The sequence below is a fragment of the Mesoplodon mirus genome (genome assembly GCF_964341445.2).
Source record: "Mesoplodon mirus genome assembly, chromosome: 19".
Lineage (NCBI taxonomy): Eukaryota > Metazoa > Chordata > Mammalia > Artiodactyla > Ziphiidae > Mesoplodon > Mesoplodon mirus.
The window spans coordinates 47,752,994-47,772,543 of NC_138995.1; the positions used below are offsets into that span (position 1 = coordinate 47,752,994).

The window sequence follows — 19,550 nt, forward strand, 5'->3', positions numbered from 1 at the left end:
AGCAAAAGTATGAGGTTCACAAGTGCTAAAGTTTGTGATGTAGAGAGGAAATAACCTACACAAGCTAACGGGAAAACCTGAGAAGGCAGGATGGGACCCCTTGAAAACTGGTTAGAATTTAGGTATGCAGGAAGAGGACAGGGATAAACATGCATGGGTGGAGGTTATTACAGCCCTGCCAAGCAGGAGTTTGTGTCATTTCTATATTTCTCGTCTCACAGTTGTTTCCTTGTGAAGTGACATATTGTAAGTCATCAACTATTTGACCTATATTTTTCTAATTCTTCCTGTTTTGATGGTGTACAAAATCTGTGATGAAGCCTAATGGTCTAAGTAGAATGGACTTTTTTTCCACGCCCCCCCACCCCGCCTAAAATTATCCTTTAACTTATCAGTACTAGGAGTTTTTGAGGATTGATCCATTGTTTCCTAAGCACTTTGAAGTTAAAGCACACTCTGACTACATTTTACAATATAACATACTAGACCAATAATCACTTTTACCTCCTACTTTGAAGTTCTAGTGACAGGTTAGACAAACATTGGTAGAGGAGGGACTCCATTACTTAATTAAAGTTGCTGGCCCTGACAGGAAGTTTTATTGGGTAAGAGAGTGGCTGATCTGTTACCCACAGACTCATAGACACATAGGGCCTCTGGCCTGGAAGGAAGGTGCCTCAGTGCTTATCTAATCTTCTCTTAGATACATTCACTTGGCTGTAGAATTCTCATCGCCTGCTCATCCTGCACTCAGATTAATTTAGGACCATTTTCTTCTTCCTTGATGTTGTGACTCTCCCACTTAAAACTATCTGTGGCTCCCAGTCACCCACAGGACATACCACAGGCCCTGCAGCACTGTATTCCAGGCCCGCTGCACTATCTGCCCTTTTGGTTCCATCTTCCGTGCATTCCCTGTCCTCCAGTCAGACTAGACTACTTTCTCCAACATCTGACCTTCCCCCTTTCCACCTCCTGTTTACTGATGGAATTAATGCCTCTGTGGGGAATTGTGTCCCTATGTGCAGCTATCAAATGCTGCTTATGCCTCTGGGTGACTCTGATGTTGTAGACCTTGAACATTGTCAGAACAGTTCCTATACATGCAGGTCTCCTCTGCTGGGCTCGGCATGCCCTGGGAACAGGGATGGAGTTGTATTCAGTTTTCCACACCCAGCATCTAGAACAGGGCTGCTTCCACGGAAAGGCCCTCAATACACTTCTGGTGGGGAACAACTAAAGGACAGAATGGGTTGTGTCCCTGACTTGGAGGCAGAGTTGAGATCTGATTTCAGCTTTGTGCTTATTAGCCGTGGACCTTAGGGCACTTACTTAATCAGAGCATCCTTATCAGGGTATGATAAATGGGATAATACTGTTAGTAACAATAATTATAATAGGGCCTGGCTAAAATGCCACTTCCTCCCTGGAGTTTTCCTGTGCTGTGGTTAGAGGCAGTGCCTCCTCCTCAGGAGCCCTGTGGGTCCTGGTCAGCCACACTGCTTGGCCCTCAGCATCTGCTGTCCGGTTCTACCTAGTTGTCTGCAGATCTTATCTCCCCTTTCAGCTCAGGAGTACCTGGAGAACAGAGCAAGAACAGAACATCACATTGGCAGGACCTGTCATCTCTCCCCTTAACCCAGTGGTTCTCAACCAGGGATGAATTTGCCCCCCCCCCAAGGGACATTTGTCAATGTCTGGAGACATTTTTGGTTGTCATGCTTTTTCGGGATGGGCGTTACTGGCATCCAGTGTGACAGGCTAGGGATGCCGCTAACCACTGTACAAGACAACTAAGAATTATCCAGTACAAACTGTCAATAGTGCTGAGGTTGAGGAACTCCACCTTAGCCAGGAATCATGCCAGGTGCACGTGCAGTAAAGGAGCATGTGTACTGTATTTTCTAAGAAATGGTGAAAGTCTTGGACTGTGGGACCTGAGTTGTAATTCAGTTCTTTAGAGTGAAATGAAATTGTAGTGATATTAACCAAGCTTTGCTATGGCCAGGGACTGTGCTCAGTTCTCTGTGCGTGGTTTTTAATCCTCAGCACCATCCTACAAGGTGACTTCGGTTATTATCCTAATTTTATAGTTGTGGAGACTGAGGCTTAGAGAGATAAAAAAAACTTGCCTATAATCACAAAGCTAGCAAGTAGGAGGGTAGAGGGATTTGAGCCCAGATCTCCTGTCTTCAGAACCCTCTTGATTACCCTGCTGTGGGTTATAGTCTAGAAATGACCTAAAGCCTCCGTAAGCTACCAGTAAGAATTTAGGACTATGAGGCTAGACATTTCTTTACTTTTTGTTCCACTATCCAGAAGTAGTAACTGGCTTAATGATTGAAGTAACAGGTATACGTGGGCTTTAGGATACATCTTACCTACTGCTATTACTATAACAGCAACAGCAGCTAGGGGACTTCCCTGGTGGCCCAGTGGTAAAGAATCCACCTTCCAATGCAGGGAATGCGGGTTCGATCCCTGGTCAGGGAACTAAGATCCCACAGGCCGCAGGACAACTAAGCCCGAGCGCCACAACTACTGAGCTCGCGCGCCTCAACGAGAGAGCCCGTGTGCTGCAAACTACAGAGCCCATGCGCCCTGGAGCCCTGTGCCACAACCAGAGAAGAGAAAACCCGCACGCCACAACTAGAGAGAAGCCTATATGCCTCAACAAAAGACCCCACGTGCCGCAACGACGATCCCCGTGTGCTGCAACTAAGACCCGATGCAGCCAAAAAAAGAATAAAAAATACATAAATAAAATAAATTTAAAAAAAGAGCAGCTAGTACTTTAAATGTGTTTATTGTGGGTCCCTCTTTTTGCTAAGCACTTTACAGGCATTATCTGATCCAATTTGCATAACAACTCTATGAAATAGATATTACTATTAATGTTCCATTTTACAGATGAGGAAGTTGAGGCACAGAGAGGCTAAGATGACCATAGTCCCTAGTAAAGGTGACCAAAGTGCTAGTAAAGGTGGGCTTAGCTTTAAAATCCAGAGTGCCATGACTCTCAACCCCAAGCGCTTAACTACTGTCTAACTTGCTTTCAGTAGTGAATGTTTGAAAATAACTTGATGGTTACTTTTTGTTTTAAATAGATTCAGAAGTTTTAATTAGAACTGATAAAATTAGGCAGTAATTTGTGTCATGAAACTTGAAACCTAAGGAAATTTTTAGGTGAGCCTAAAATGTTCTAAGTTCCTTTTCGCTGGTGTTATTTAGCACCCCAGCCCTTTTCAGCCAAGTAAGTAAAGGAATAAGCTTAAAGAACAGTAACTGTGACATCAGGAGAGTCCCAGAAATAAGGAAGCTCAAGATGTGGGGGGAATGGGCAATGCCAATGGAAAAATTCTGGAGTCGGGGATGCTGTGAATTTCTAGAAGAGATATAGAAGTGTGTCCCTTGCCGTAAACCTCTGCACACCATGTGTCACCCCAGCAGCTTGCCTACTTTACTGCCAGCAGATTTCACCTCCATCGCTGAACCCTTCGCCCAATAACTCAGTTTTCATAATGGAATTTAGTGGGAAAAGCAGGCCATTTTTGCTAAAACATTTCTAATATAAATAAGAGATATTGTTTTCTAAACTACATCAGCTACTAAGGTCTAGGAATAGCAACTTAATTAAACTTGTTATATTTGAAGTTACAAGAAGTGAACAATGCATTATGTTAAAGAAATGATCTTTTCCTTAAATCCTCTCTAACCCACCATCACCTTCTGTCCCATTCAAAATATTATTTTTTCAGGCGAGAGACCAAAGAAACCAATTCCTCTTCAGGATCAGACTGTCAGAGACGAAAAAGGAAGGTATAAACGATTTCATGGAGCCTTCAGTGGAGGTTTCTCTGCTGGTTACTTCAACACCGTTGGCTCAAAAGAAGGTAGGATTTTCCTACTTGTAGCTACTATATCGCTAAAGCAAATGATTGAAATATCGTAGGAGTTTTGCTCCCCTCCCTCACCTCTCCCTTTTAAAAAAACTTTAAAAAACATTTTAGTACATACACTGTAGTCTTTTGTGTTCTCTGAATGTTTGCAATGTTTCCAGAGACAACTTATGTGTTGTTCATTGATTATAACCTGAAGGTGAGAGAGTTTTCTTTGACTTTAAAGAAAAAAAAATAGATACGTCATAACCAAATGATTAAATGATAATAAGGACTTCTGTCTTATACTGTATCTTGCCACACAGTCAGTGCTCTTACACAGATTCACTCAGGGCCTAAGGAGGGCAGGTGTCCCAGCTGTTTTGTAGCTGAGGACCCTGCGGGTCCCAACACTGGGTTCCACAGCATCACTTGTCAGTACATGTTCTCCGCCTGGAGAAAAGTCAGTCACATTTTTCACATTATGCAATATAATAAATTCTGTATTGTTTAAAGTAATATATGTTGGGAATTCCCTGGCAGGCTCCCACTGCAGGGGGCACGGGTTCAATCCCTGGTCAGGGAACTAAGATTCCCGCATGCTGTGCAGCACAGCAAAAAAAAAAAAAAAAAAAAAAAAAGTAATGTATGTTTTTAAAAAACATTTTAACACAGAAACTGGAAGAAAATGGCTTATGTATATCAAATACGAATGAAGGTGACTGATTAACTCACATAGCAGTTATTAAGAACAAGATGAGCCAGATCTTTCGTATATATTTTTAGAAGTAACTCATATATAACGACGATAGTAGGGACTTCCCTGGTGGTCCAGTGGTAAAGAATCCGCCTTACAATGCAGGGGGACGCGGGTTCGATCCCTAGTCAGGAAACTAAGATCCCACACGCCGCGGGGCAAATAAGCCCGCGTACCACAACTACAGAGCCCATGCGCCCTGGAGTCCATGCGCCACAACTAGAGAGAAGCCCATGCGCCACAACGGAAAATCCGACGTGTGGAAACTAACACCCAATGCAGCCAAAAATAAATAAAATAAATAAATAAATCTAAGAAAAAATGACGATAGTAAAATAAAGATGAAAAACAATACAAGAAAGGGGTGGAGGAAGGCATGTAAGAAAAATAATTAAGGTAAATAAGATGGTTAAAGTTCAGTATCAGGTTAAAGTTCAGTTAAATTTCAGAATGTATAAAGATCATTTCAGTGAGCAAATGATCAAGTATTTGAACAGTTTACTCCAGAGGAGATAGAAATGCTACATGGAATATTCAGCCTTATTATTAAGAAAAGCAAAGTAAGGTAACTAAGGCACTATTAAAGTAGCACACTTATTAAAATGTTAAAAATGTCAGTAGAATTTGTGAAGAAAGAAGTACACGAATACATTGCTGATTGTTATAATTATGGCTGTGCTACATATTATAATTGAAAAGTAAGACCAGCTCAAATGATTAGTCATCACAAGTAGACTGTGATATGTTAACATACTGGAATATCTCTTTACCATTAAGAGTGACAGATTCAGGTCCTGTGCAGATACAGGGCAAAGACCATAGGCGTCCAAAGTGGAGGAAGGTGCTGGGCCAGGGTATCGCCTGGAAGAGCTGGTCTTCACTGTCCTGGGGTTTCTCCCAAGTTGGCCTACAAGGCAGCTCTACCCACCTACCAAGAATAGGTCTGCCCCATACACCTCAGCTCCCTAGGACTCTGTTAGGAAGTCAGAAGGAGGTGTGCCACTCTTAGAGAAAACTAAAAAAGTGTATCTTAGAGGGTTACAGATGCATTTGACCTCTGGGGCATTTTCTCTCTGTAGGCACAGCACATGCTTGTTTACCGTGGGTGGGGAACAGGGGTGTTAGTTATAGGACTCAGGTATTTGATGGAATTGGGGGCCTAGTATGGTTATCGCCTGTCCTTAGACTAGCCAGGTTGAATCCTTTCATGGCTGACTAATGCACCCTGACGTACTGTTTCTTTGATATGTTAGTATGTTGTTGTATATTGCTGTCCTGGTGGTCTCAGAGTGGTCCTTCCTTATAAGGTGACCTTGCATCTTTTTGCTGAGATCTGCTTGTGTTCCTTTCACAGTTTAACTTTCAATGTATCATTTTATTTCTCTTGGTTGCAAATTGTTATGGGGAAGCCTTACTGTATCCACTGAGTTCTGACAGCAGGGCGTATGGGGGTTAATAAGAAGTTTATGTGGCCTAATTGTGTCTATGTGAGCAGTGAGATGAGAAGTAGCTAAGAGTTTGTAGTTATTGGAGGTTTCAGGTCCACATGTGTTACTTAATTATTTAGTTATAAACCAAAATACCATCTGGGATTTTAATGTTCTCAACGCTTTTCTTTCAAGGATGGACACCCTCTTCCTTTGTGTCTTCACGACAGAACAGAGCAGACAAATCTGTTTTTGGTCCCGAAGATTTTATGGATGAAGAGGTGGGTGTGCAGAACTCTAGCTGCCAGTTAGTCGGTGAGATGTGGGTGGTTGGTTGCTGTAGCAACTTCTCTCTCCCCAGAAAGTTCAGTGTACGATTTCCTCTTTGTTTGTAAGACTATCATTTTGGTATTTGGACTCCATAGTGCCCTGTACATCAATGGATTCTTGTTCATTGGCATAGTGCCTTAACTGGCTGGTGCCAGTTTCTAAAGTCAAGAGTGTAAGGGGGTACTTCCCTGGTGGCGCAGTGGTTAAGAATTCCCCTGCCAATGCAGGGGACACAGGTTCGAGCCCTGGTCCAGGAAGATCCCACATGCTGCGGAGCAACTAAGCCTGTGTGCCACCACTACTGAGCCTGCGCTCTAGAGCCCGTGAGTCACAACTGCTGAGCCCATGTGCCACAACTACTGAAGCCCGTGCGCCTAGAGCCCGTGCTCTGCAACAAGAGAAGCCACTGCAATGAGAAGTCCGCACACTGCAATGAAGAGTAGCCCCCGCTCACTGCAACTAGAGAAAGCCTGCGCACAGCAACGAAGACCCAACACAGCCAAAAAAAAAAAGAGTGTAAGGGGAAGGTCATATACAGGCAAATTTACTTGAAAAAGCCCCAGCTGCCGCAAAAGTGCAGTGTCTGTCAAGCTGAGTCCACAGCCTTCCATGGTGACTCTTTTTTTAAAAAAATATTCCAGCATAATTAAAACTTTTAAAAAACTTTATATTGGAGTATAGTTGATTAACAATGTTGTGTTGTGTTAGTTTCAGGTGTACAACAAAGTGATTCAGTTATACATGTATGTGTATGTATTCTTTTTCAAGTTCTTTTCCTATTTAGGTTACTACAGAATATTAGGTAGCGTTCCCTGTGCTATACAGGAGGTCCTTGTTGATTATCTCTTTTAAATATAGCAGTGTGTGCACGTCAATCCCAAACTCCCAGTCTATCCTTCCCCCTCCCCTTGGTAATCATAAGTTCGTTCTCTAAGTCACAGTGACTCCTGTGCAGGCATCTGGCCACCTCATTAAAGTGACCATGACTGCCGCTTCTTAGGGGTAAACGGTGGGGGGTTTCTAAAGTGGTGCTACCGGCCTGCATCCTGGACTACATTTTCTGGTAAAATTAAGCCTCTCTTACCTTAAAACCTAGTCATGGGTTCATTTGTGATAAAGATTAAGTACAATACTTACGTGAGCATGTTTTAGGCTGCGGGTAAGTGGCAAGGGGTGGTCCCCTTCCTGTTTGACTAGCAGAATCTATGAGGAAACGTATCTCATGGAACAAGAAGTCCAGATGTCAGCAAGGCCCCAGGCTCTCACGTATCTTCTGCACGTCAGCTTGTCCTTCCACGGCCTCACCTCACTGTTGGAAGGTGGCCACAGTAGTTCCAGGTGGCACATCCGGGATGACATTATCCAGTGGGAAGGAGGACTTTCTTCTTGGAATCTTTCCTTGAGAGCAGAGAAGCCATTTGGTGGATTTTCCCTCACATCGGCTCCAGTGAATTGTTCTATAAGCTCGTTCTTAAAGCAGTCCCTGGTGAGGAAAATGGGATCAGAATGACTGGCTTAGACAAGCTGTGAACCCCACTCCCTAACCCTCCCCTGCCCCAACACATCCCCCCGCAGGGACATCACTCCTGAAGGGCATGGTGGCGCAGAGCCAGGCCGCTGCCTGGACAGCATCAGGGCTCCGTGGGGAGAGCGGAAGGGGCTGTGGCCGCTGGACAGGCAGAGGATGGTACTTAACTCTAAGCCTGGCACAGAGGTGCTCCCGAATGCTTGCTGACTATGCCTCCAAGACCTTTTCCGCCTTCACACTGACCTGTGAGGTAGGTCCAAGAAGAACAAAGAGTGGAGCACTTACTTCCTGTTTTCCTAGCTTGGCAGTGCCTGTTGTGGCTTCACTGAGTGGCCACTGTCATGCCCCTGTCCTCGGGCACTGGCCTTAGCTTATCCAAAGTCAGGGCGTAAATCAGCTGCTCTGCTGATCCCTAACTCAATTTCGTAGTTTTAACTTTTTTTTTTTTGCGGTACACGGGCCTCTCACTGCTGTGGCCTCTCCCGTTGCGGAGCACAGGCTCCGGACACACAGGTAGCGGCCATGGCTCACGGGCCCAGCTGCTCTGCGGCATGTGGGATCTCCCCGGACTGGGGCACGAACCCGTGTCCCCTGCATCGGCAGGCGGGCTCTCAACCACTGCGCCACCAGGGAAGCCCCGTAGTTTTAACTTTTTTTTTTTTTAAGTAATAAAGCTGTGTAATGTATGTTTAATCGCTTTCCAAATAATGTAAGTAATTCTGTTTGAATTTTTTTTTTTTTAAGGATCTTAGTGAATTTGGGATAGCACCTAAAGCGATTGTTACCACAGATGATTTTGCTTCTAAAACCAAAGATCGAATACGAGAAAAGGCCAGGCAGCTAGCAGCAGCTACTGCTCCTATTCCTGGCGCCACTTTGCTTGATGACCTCATAACACCAGCAAGGTAAGAAGAATTTAATTCTGACTTTTCTGATCTTGGCATCACTGCCTTGCATATGTGTGATCATCTTACTTAGGGGTAGTTTGGTTGCAAGTAGGAGAAGCCCTTTCAGCCTAGCTTGAGTACAAAAGGGGGGTTTGCCAAAAGGACCTTGCGCTGTTACCACGTGGAGTGCCCTAGAGCCCCAGGCATTAGCTGTGTTAGTGGGGCTCATGGCAGCTGGAGAGCTATTAGGAACTGGGGTGACTTCCCTCCCACCCCCTGCCTCACAAGCCTTAAGGGCTCTCCCCTCATTCTACCCTCTTTCTGCATACTTCCTTGTTCTGCTCCTGGGTATGTGGCCTGTTGTGGCAGCCTCAGACCATCATGGTTTCCCAGGCCATATGCTTGGCATCTATGTGCCCATCCCAAAGGCCTGGGAGAGGCTCCCAGGTCCAGTCAGCTGTGGTGGGAACAGCAGGGCCATGCAGTTCTAACAGGGATGGGGGAAAGGGCTGAGGCATGACAGGTATATGAGCTGCTTATTTCCTACTGTTCGTTAGTGTTTTAAAAAGAAGTTCATTTTCAATGCCTTGATATCCTAGGTTATCTGTTGGTTTTGAATTGCTCAGAAAAATGGGTTGGAAGGAAGGACAAGGAATTGGTCCTCGAGTAAAGAGAAGACCACGCCGACAGAAACCTGGTATGTGTACTGATTGTCATTACTTCTACAGCAGACTTTTTGATGACTGCATGTTTCTAGAAGTAAGATCGCTGGGTCAGGCGGTGTGCACGTATTTTAAGGTTTTTTGTGTGTAATGCACAATAACTTTCTGGAAGGATTGTACCAGTTTACCTTCCCACCAGCAGCATAGGAAAGTTCTGTTGCCTACTTTTGCCAAAACTGTGGTATAGCTTAACGTGATTATTTCCTATTACTCCTGTCCCTTGGTCTCCCCAGCCAGACTGCGAACGCTTGGAGGTAGCAGTACTTTCCATCGGGTTCTCTGTGGTTCTGGGCACTAGTGGTTCCTCACCATGTGCATCATTGCCAGCGTGCAGGTGGGGCAGGGGCTGGGGGAAAACCATCCCCGAGTGGTCAGTGTCCGACTCTAAAGCTGTAGCGTCTGTTACAGGCTCAGCCATCTACCCCTGAAGAGTGTCAGTGAATCAGCTTTCTGTAATTTTAGTCACCTCTGACTAATGCATTTGAAATCTCTTTTATAGATCCTGGAGTAAAAATCTATGGCTGCGCATTACCCCCTGGAGGCTCTGAAGGATCTGAGGTATTGTATGGGATGATTGACCTTCAGTTTGGCCCAGTAGCACCTGTTACTTTATGAGCGTGAAATTTAGGTTCGGAAAATTTTAGAAATCAGTCAGATCACATTACAGGGAAATACCCATACCCTAAAAATGCCCTCATTATGTCAGATACTGTATTTAGCAACATGCCAGCCCCATAGATGTCCCAAGTTGTTCAGATTCTTAATATGGAGTTGTTTGTCAGAAATAGGCTCACAAACTAGAAAACAAACTTATGGTTAGCAAAGGGGATAGCAGTGGGCGCCAAGGGGGAGAGATAAATTGGGACTTTGAGATTAACATATACATACTACCATATAAAAAATAGGTAAACAATAAGGACCTACTGTATAGCACAGGGAACTATATTCAATATCTTGAAATAACCTATAATGGAAAATAATCTGAAAAAGAATATATATGTGTATATATATATATATATATATATAAATAAAACTGAATCGGGCTTCCCTGGTGGCGCAGTGGTTGAGAGTCCGCCTGCCGATGCAGGGGACACGGGTTCGTGCCCCGGTCTGGGAAGGTCCCACATGCCGCGGAGCGGCTGGGCCTGTGCGCCATGGCCGCTGAGCCTGTGTGTCCGGAGCCTGTGCTCTGCAACGGGAGAGGCCACAACAGTGAGAGGCCCGCGTACTGCAAAAAAAAACAAAAAACCAAAAAAACAAACCAATCACTTTGCTGTGCACCTGAAATTAACACAACATTGTAAATCAACTATACTTCAATTAAAAAAAGGTTAAAAAAATGGAGTTGTTATCGTTTGTTCAGGGACTTGATTTAGTCATTTGTATTCGTGGAAACGAAAGTATGATAATTGTTCTGTTTGGAATTAATCACTGCATTTGAAAATAGTATTTTACAGGCTTTACACCAGGCAGTGACTCACCTTCATTCCATTTTGAAACACTGAAAATAGGATGAAGATGATGACTACTTGCCAGAAAATGTGACCTTTGCACCCAAAGATGTCACACCTGTGGATTTCACACCTAAAGATAATGTACATGGACTGGCTTACAAGGGCCTGGATCCCCACCAAGCACTGTTTGGAACTTCAGCAGAACACGTTAATCTCTTTAGTGGTGGACCCGAGGGCGCCAACAATCTTCTTGGAGATGTTGGAGTGAATAAAGGAAGAAAATTGGGAATTTCAGGCCAGGTAAAAGTGTTTCTGTTTTATAAACAGGGAACCATTGACAAATGAGAATTCTTGCTGTATTATATCAGCCCCATAGTAAGCACTCATTATTCGTTGACTAAATGAAGACCTTAAAGTGGTTGTATTGTCCTTAGGAGCTTGTCCGAAGACATGTAAAGCACACCGTCCTAATTTGAATATGTGTTCCTGAGACCCTGTGACCTAATGTGCCCGGTGGAGTTTGTGTGTGAGGAGTGAGGACTGCTTTCCCACACCCCTGCGGGGCTGAGCAGAAAACCACACTCACCTCTTTCATTTAGTTAATAGTTGAATTACAATCTGCATCTCCAAGTTCAGGTCCAAGTTGTACTACCTCTCCGACTCTTTCCTAGTGCTGCAAGCCTTAAGTCAGGAACCTGGGTGTAAGTTTCACTTTTACCAAGGGGCCTTGGTAAAAAGACTTGCTTTTTACCTTTGAGGAGATGGAGAGCTTTTCCTGATTGCCTGTCTTCTCAAATTGATTCAGAGTCTCTTTCCTAAAATAAGTTCAGAGGATGGCTACTTCGTCATTTCATTTGTACCATTTCATTCCTTCACATGTTTTTTTTCCAATCCTTTTAACAAAAAGTGGTATTTGTTCTTCGCCATTTCCCACAAAGATTAGGAGTTCTTCTAGCAGCCGTTAGAGTAGCGGTGGTCTTCAGACCCTGGTCACCAGCGCTGGCACCAGACCATGTTGTTCAGTAGATGAACATTCTGCCTTTCTCCTTTTGGAGGCCCCATTTCTCCCCCTGCAGTGCTGCTTGGGTGTCTTCTCCACTCCTCTTCCTGCACTAAGACCCAGACCCATGGCTGCTGCTGAGTCTGGAGGATAGCTGCAGCGCTGGAGGCATGATAATCACTTCTGGTCATTGTTTTCCAAAAGACTTGGATACGTGTGTTAATCTGGGGCTCCCACTCGCTTCTCTGTTGGTGATCTTGAAGTGCTAATGTGGTCTGATCAGTCACATCCTTATAGTAGCCTTGTCCTTCAGTGCAGGCAGGCGTGTGCTAACACCTATAATGGCTCAGTGTGAAATCTTGCTTTTGAAGGCTTTTGGTGTAGGTGCCCTGGAAGAGGAAGACGATGATATCTATGCCACGGAAACTCTATCCAAGTATGATACCATTTTGAAGGATGAAGAGCCTGGAGATGGACTCTATGGCTGGACAGCACCCAGGCAATATAAAAATCAGAAAGGTAATTCCATGGACCCACAACTGATGGTAGACCAAGTGTTGGGACATTAGCCTCCGAGGAGCAGGGAGTTGTTGGTCAGAGACCAACAGTTGTTGGTCAGAGATGCAGAGTGAGGAACAAGTGGGGATAAGAGAGGCCCATTGTGGGAAGTAAGACAGAAGTGGGATTTAGACCCGTTCAAGGCCAAAGCCAACTGTCAAGACAGAGTCAAGTGGGGAGGAGGAAGGGGCCTGGAATCAGGGAAGGAGCAAGTGTGTGGACACGTGCTTGCTCGTGTTGCAGGTCAGAGCTGACAGTGGGTCAGAGGGACGCACTCCCAGCTCAAGGAACTGGGCAGGTAGCCAAAGGAGGTCAACTGAGGCAGCGGGTCAGGAGGCCAGGCATGGGGACCAGGTGGCAGGTGCACAGAGAGCCGGCAGCAAAACGGAGATCGGTGCCCAGCTCATCTCAACACTTAAACTCATCTGGTTCCTAAGGGGCTCTTGTTGAGCTAGGAGATGAACACCTCTTGACACACCTGGAATTTCAAGTCAGAGTCTTAGAGTGATTCAGATTCTATGGTTCTAAGTAGGATTTCAGTTTTTCTTTCCAGAAAAGGTATAGGAAGGAGTCAGTAGGTATTAATGGCATGTGATTTTGATTCAGTCAGACCTGGATTTGAATCGTAGCTCTCAATCAGACCCAGATTCGAATCCCAGCTCTCTCCTGCCCAGCTGCATGACCATGGGCAAGGCTTGTAGCCTCTCTGGGCGTCATTTGTAAAGGGAGGATAAAATGCACTCTGGGGGTCATTGTGAGGATTAAATGGCATCCCAGGTTTGGCATAGTACCTGCCCCAAAGACTGAATAAATGGCACCTACTGTAACAACCACTTAAAGTAAGGGGGTGAGAGTTCAGATAAAATAATCTATTTAGATGTTTTTAGCTATAGTCAGATCAAGTTTGATCTAACTCTTATAAAATACATCTAAATAATCTAAGCATCACTCCCCAAAATGGTGCCAGTTTTACATTTCTAGAGAAAAAAGCAGGTGAGAAACAGTCTTTAGTTTGCTTAATGGCTGTGAGCACAGACTGTGAAGAGAGATTCCCTGGGCTCCCATCCTGGCTCTCCCCATTTATCAGCTGTGACTTCAGGCAGGCTGTTCCACCTCTCTGTGCCTCAGCGTCCTTGCCTGGGCAATGGGCACGGCAATGGCTTACCTATCCCACGGAAATTTAATGTGCGTAAAGGGCTTAGAACGTGCCTGGCACACAGCAAGCACTCTGCAAGTGTGAGCGGCCTCTGTCACCATCGCCACGAAAAGAACCCAGGGTTTTACACGAGGTGCTGGGCGGGTGTGCACCCAGACGTGAGTAGGTGTTACCTCTGGGTGGGAGCTAGGCTACTTTTATTTTCTTCCTTTTGCTCACCTATATTTTCAGATTTTTCTACTAAGACTATGTATTATTTTTATAACTTAAAAGAAGATATATAATATTATATTAAATTAATGTTATATTAATATTATAGATTATATTAACATGTTAGTTATTACACTAACTATATCAACATACTAACGCATACTATATTACTAATATTAATATAATGTATTAATTTATAATAATTACTAATCTATAATAAATATACATATTTAAATCTGCCTTCTTAGCCAAATCTTTGTATAACACCTTTGCCCTGGCTGATTAATCCCAGCCCTTCCCCCATCAAGCCTGGGTTGGTGCCACCCTCTGAGGTCCCCACCCTCTGCTCATGCCCTCTCTGCCACAGTTCCCTCTCCTACCCTCAGGGTCACAACATCTATAGTTTTGACCTTACTGTTTTTCACTGAGTGAATCTATACGTAGCCAGTCTCCACGGCTGATTTTTAAATTGTTCTTGTTTTTTTTCCATGATAAGTAGGGTATAGTATCCTCATGGCTCTGTCTTTGTAGACATTTGTTTATTTCTTCATAAAGGTGAAATTTGCTGGTTTTTTTTTTTTTAATAAATTGATTTATTTATTTTTGGCTGCTCTGGGTCTTCGTTGCTGCCTGCAGACTTTCTCTAGTTGCAGCGAGCGGGGGCTACTCTTCATTGCAGTGCGCGGGCTTCCCATTGCAGTGGCTTCTCTTGTTGCGGAGCACAGGCTCTAGGGGTGAGGGCTTCAGTAGTTGTGGCCTGCGGGCCATAGAGCTCGCGGGCTTCAGTAGTTGTGGCGCACGGGCTTAGTTGCTCCGCAGCATGTGGGATCCTCCCAGACCAGGGATCAAACCTGTGTCCCCTGAATTGGCAGGCAGATTCTTAACCACTGTGCCACCAGGGAAGTCCCAAATTGCTGGGTTTTAAAAGAATACAAAATTCGAAGAATGTAATTTAATCCTATATTACCCTACAGAATTTTAGGGACTTCCAGAAGCTGGTCCAAAAGTTCTACGTCAGTTGAAGTGCAAAGAATGACATTGTGGGGAGGGTAGTTACAAGGCAGTGCTGCATTATAAGCGGCTGAAAACCTCAGTGCCACCTGCCTCACAGGCAGCCGTGCCTGCTTCAGGGTTCAGCACCCAGCTGTGTAAGTGCTGGTGGTCATGTAGCATGAAAATGCAGTTCATGCATATGGATTTTCGACCTAAGCTCTATGTGCAGAAAATCCTTGAGAATCAAAGGGGTTGTCTCCACAACCAATAGATCATCCCTGGCTGCAAGTTAGAGGGCATTAGTCATATGCTGAATCAGTGATCTTTATCTCTTGTTAGAATTTCAGTTGGAAAAAGACACAAGCACCTTTTAATTGGTCCCACAGTTAGATTACAGGCTGACCTGGTTGTATCGCCTTTTGTGTCTTACTTGGATGGTTGCTAAAGAAATTGGGAGGTCATGTCCCCATGGTTCTTCACCTAGTTTTAGAAATGACTCTTTCAAAGTTATTATTATGTTTATCCATACTTGTTCTCTTGATGGTTTTTCTTGAGATCTTTTACTCTACAGAGTATATTCTTTGGTGCCCCTTAGCATAGGACCTTACGTACTTTTTCTAAATAACGATGTTGGGGTGCCACTGTTACCTGGACAGCCTAATCAGCAGTGTGGTCTGGGCTGCCAGTCACTGAGTCAACAGAGGTGTGAGGGCTTTACATGCCGTTCTTTCCTCCCTTTTACTGATTGCAACTATGACATGTAATGTTTATATTCTCAGAGATTAAAAAACTGAGGTCTTTTGTCTTATTCTGATTTCCTCTGCCTCTGGAATTAATCAAATGACATCATTTTGTAGAATCGGAGAAAGAGCTTCGCTACGTTGGCAAAATTCTGGATGGATTTTCCTTGGCTTCTAAACCTTTATCTTCTAAGAAAGTAAGATTTTTCTTTTTTTAAAAACTGATTTAGCACTTAAAATATTTGCTGCTGTGTAATCTGAGTTACTGTATTAACAGTTGAAAAGATAAATAAATTCTGCTGACAGAAAGCAACAGTCCGGTTACTAGTGATTGTCCAGGGAAACATATTCTGCATTGGAAATGTCAGTCAGTAGCCGCATCGTGTTCAAAACATCTAACTGCTGATCTTTTAAATCCGAACTTGAAGTGAGTGGTTATTTCCGTTAAGGAAGAATTACATTAGAAGCTGGTGGGAGAATGGAATTGATCTAATCCTAGGGGCAATGTAACTTCAAGAAAATTTCAAAGAGCCTTAACAGCCCATGATCCCAGCTCCTCCTGGGCGCCGTGGAGCACATTAGCTGCTGTGGGCAGGGCTCCCTGGGCTCCTTGCCTGCGCCGAGTGGAAGGGAGACAAGCTGGGAACGTGTGGGTCGAGTCCTGGGGAGAACTCCCCATGCCTTTCCAGGTAGTTCTGTCTCTGTGAGCCTTTTTACAGCTTTGGCCACGTGGCTCTTTAACACCCAACAGAGTCACGTGCTCACAGGTTAGCATGGGTGCTCGTAGCTCAGGAGGGGTGCCTGGCCGTTTGCCTCCTTGTTTTAGATTGTTCCACACTTTTATGGGCTTTTTGATTTTTAACTCAGCAAACATTTGTTAAGTACCTCTGTGGCTTGGCCTGTGGTTCTCCAGAAGCAGGGAGGCCAAGAGCAGCACAGCCTGAGAAACCGTGTACGTTATTACAGCAGCTTTGATCTGTTTAGTTGTGATAGTTAATGTGTGGCAACAGAGAGTAGAATATGTTCAGAACAGTGTTGGGCACACAGTCAGCCGCTCTTATTTACCAGAAATGGCATATTATGTCAAAGGAGAATGTGAGTTTTTTACATGTATGAAAAGGGAGCATAAAAATGGTTAAGTACTCATTCAGCTTAGGACTCAAGGGTAAACAGAACTGTTTAAATAAGTCTTGGCCCCCAAGTAGCTCCTGCTCATCGAGGGTGCCAGACAGACAAATCCACTGTCGCGGCAGAGTGTGTAAATGGAGATATGGGCACTGGAGGTTCCTCGCTGGCGTAGGGTGTGAACGATTCAGAGCAGGGCTGTGTTCACTGAGCCTTTCACAGAGAGACAGGTTTTCTAATATGTGGCTAAAAACCCAGCCTTTGGTCCAGAGGCAAAACAGAGCAGTGATTTAGCAGAGGGATTGAAATGCTTTGAATCCGATGGCGGATATTAAGAAGAGTCACGTGTATACACCCCTCCTATCTGCCCTGCTCCTGTGGTTTTTTTGTGTCATGGTAACACGAGAGTGTTTGCTGGCTGACTTGGGAGTTACGTTTTTCAGAGAAGGCGGTCAGGCTAAGATGATAAAAAATGAGGTTTCCTAATGATGATAATAGCACTCTTTCATGACTTTCACTGGACCAGGTGCTCGCCCCAGGCTGCACTTTACAACCACCTGGGAAGCTTGGGAAACTCCGACTGCAGCCGACTTTTCTGTGGGATGGGATGCAAGCGTCAGCATTGTTAAACCTCTTGAGTGAGCGCTGTGTGCGTCTGGGGCTGAGAACCACAGCCAGAGAGTGTTCAGTGCTTCACTGGTTACAGAGCTCAGAATTCCAGGTAGCTGAAAAATCTAGAAAACAGCTTAAACAGGACTGTCCATAAATATGTGTTTGTTAGACCAAGAGCAAGGGAGACCATTTAGAGCAAGAATTTAAAAATATCTAATACTTTCTTTTAGCTTATCTGTTCTACCATCATTGATACCTGAATTTCCCAAATGTATTTCAATTTCACTTCAGTCAGCTTTTGAATGAAAAATACCTTGGACCAAAAAACAAGGCCTGAAACTCCAATTTGGAACTGAAACATAACCAGAAAAAGAATTCTGAATTTATTTATTAAAAAAAAGTTTTCTTTAAACCTAATGTGATTTTTAAAAATTAATTAATTAAGTAGTTAATTAAGGCTGTGCCGGGTCTTAGTTGCGGCATGCATGTGAGATCTAGTTCCCCAACCAGGGATCGAACCCGGGCCCCCTGCATTGGGAGCACAGAGTCTTACCCACTGGACCACCAGGGAAGTCCCAAGAATTCTGAGTTTTAAAGTAACTTATTTAAAGTTATTTTTTTTATTGAAGCTGTGAATCATACTTTTCTACATTTTCTGATTCACAATGGGCCAGTTTTGCACGTGGGCCAGTAGTAGTAACTATAGTTATCGTTATTGTTCTCATGTAAAGCATGCGTGTTAGCATCTCTGAGTAGAGTGGTCGGGGTGATATTTAAAATGTCTGGCCACGAGAACAGTGTGGTTCTGGTGACCCTCCGGATCCAGGACGGATGTTGGCGGGGCACCTGGGCAGGCTGTTCCCAGTGCTGCCTCCCCGCCAGGTGCTAGCCTGGGAAAGGGTGGGGTTAACCACGCTCAGAGGTAATGAGTTTTCTTGGTTAAATGAAACATGATCCCCTTGCAGCCTGTATGTTCTGAGTTTTGTTTTGTTTTGTTTTTGTAAGGTTTATCCACCACCCGAATTGCCAAGAGACTATCGACCAGTGCATTATTTCAGACCTGTGGTGGCTGCAACCTCAGAGAACTCCCACTTACTTCAGGTATTATCAGAGTCAGCGGGAAAGCCAACACATGACCCAGGGACACATAGTAGGCACCAACTGAATGCCTCCAAGCGGGGAGAGTTGCTAGGAGAACCGCCTATTCAAGGTACGTGCCACAGAGAAGATTAAAATCATTACATTTATAATAATCTGAGTTATCCAAATCAAAATGGAAAGTCATTTTCCCACTGAAAGTTTTTACACAATTTTGTATTCCCAAACTGTGGGAATAAAATTGTTTATTGTGAACGGCGTAGTTAACAGTGTACACATCCTTGTTGTTTTCCCACCATCAGTTTGAGTTGTATCATTAAAATTATAAACCCAGTCTTAAGTGCAGCAGTTTTCAGACTTTTGATAATTGTCCCAAGAATGAAGCAAAGACTAGGGCCATGTGTACCTTCACTTTTTCTGCACAACCTGGGAACGTATTGTTTTCTTCTCAGGGGAAAAGGGTACTGTTGCTCTTTTCCTGAAAGCCTAAAGGAATGAGTGTGTCTGAAAGGATGGATAGACATGGAGAATCCCCTTGTAGGCTGGAACCGAGAGACCCACTATGAGAAGGTGGACTTGGACTTGCCGTTTGGGAGCCTAATAGGTGCCTCAGCTACAACAGACCAAAAGAGTACTCTTGGTTGCCTGCTTCCTTCCCCAAAGTCGCTCTTTCTTCAGCTTTCCCCTTCCCAGTAAATGATACCACCAGTGACCCGCTGCCTGGCCCAGAATACGGGAACCCTAATTCTTAGCTCCTTTCTTTCCCTGGATCCCCGCTCCCTACCCAGTGCCTCAGCAAGTCCTCTCAGCTCTACCCTCAGCATGCGAGGGGACCCCATCCACTTCTCTTCGTTTCCGCTGCTTCCACCCTGGTCTCAGCGCCCATATTCTCTCACCTGGATCATTGCAGCAGCCCTTCATTGGTCTCCTTAGTTCCCTTCCTTTTTCTCTGCAGCCTGTTCCCTTTAACAGCAGCCAGATGTATCACTCCCCACCTGCCCCCGCTAAAGCGCTCCAGTACTGCTCACACTAAGGAAAAGTCCAGACTGCCCACAGGGCCCTGTGGACCCCACCC

The 19,550-nt window shown here is 44.5% G+C and overlaps 2 protein-coding genes across 2 annotated transcripts in view; both read left to right on the forward strand.

Moving 5' to 3' along the window:
* The window catches only part of FAAP24 (FA core complex associated protein 24), a 238,959-nt gene that overhangs the window by 71,755 nt on the left and 147,654 nt on the right, over positions 1 to 19,550 (forward strand). The gene's annotated exons all lie outside the window — the stretch shown is intronic.
* GPATCH1 (G-patch domain containing 1) overlaps positions 1 to 19,550 on the forward strand; it is a 46,191-nt gene that overhangs the window by 1,725 nt on the left and 24,916 nt on the right. Inside the window, exons 2-10 of the mRNA XM_082607939.1 lie at positions 3,759 to 3,893; positions 6,258 to 6,343; positions 8,665 to 8,825; positions 9,407 to 9,504; positions 10,029 to 10,087; positions 11,041 to 11,283; positions 12,355 to 12,502; positions 15,758 to 15,837; positions 18,383 to 18,587. Coding sequence (XP_082464065.1) covers positions 3,759 to 3,893; positions 6,258 to 6,343; positions 8,665 to 8,825; positions 9,407 to 9,504; positions 10,029 to 10,087; positions 11,041 to 11,283; positions 12,355 to 12,502; positions 15,758 to 15,837; positions 18,383 to 18,587 — 1,215 coding nt within the window. The remainder of the gene's footprint in view (positions 1 to 3,758; positions 3,894 to 6,257; positions 6,344 to 8,664; positions 8,826 to 9,406; positions 9,505 to 10,028; positions 10,088 to 11,040; positions 11,284 to 12,354; positions 12,503 to 15,757; positions 15,838 to 18,382; positions 18,588 to 19,550) is intronic.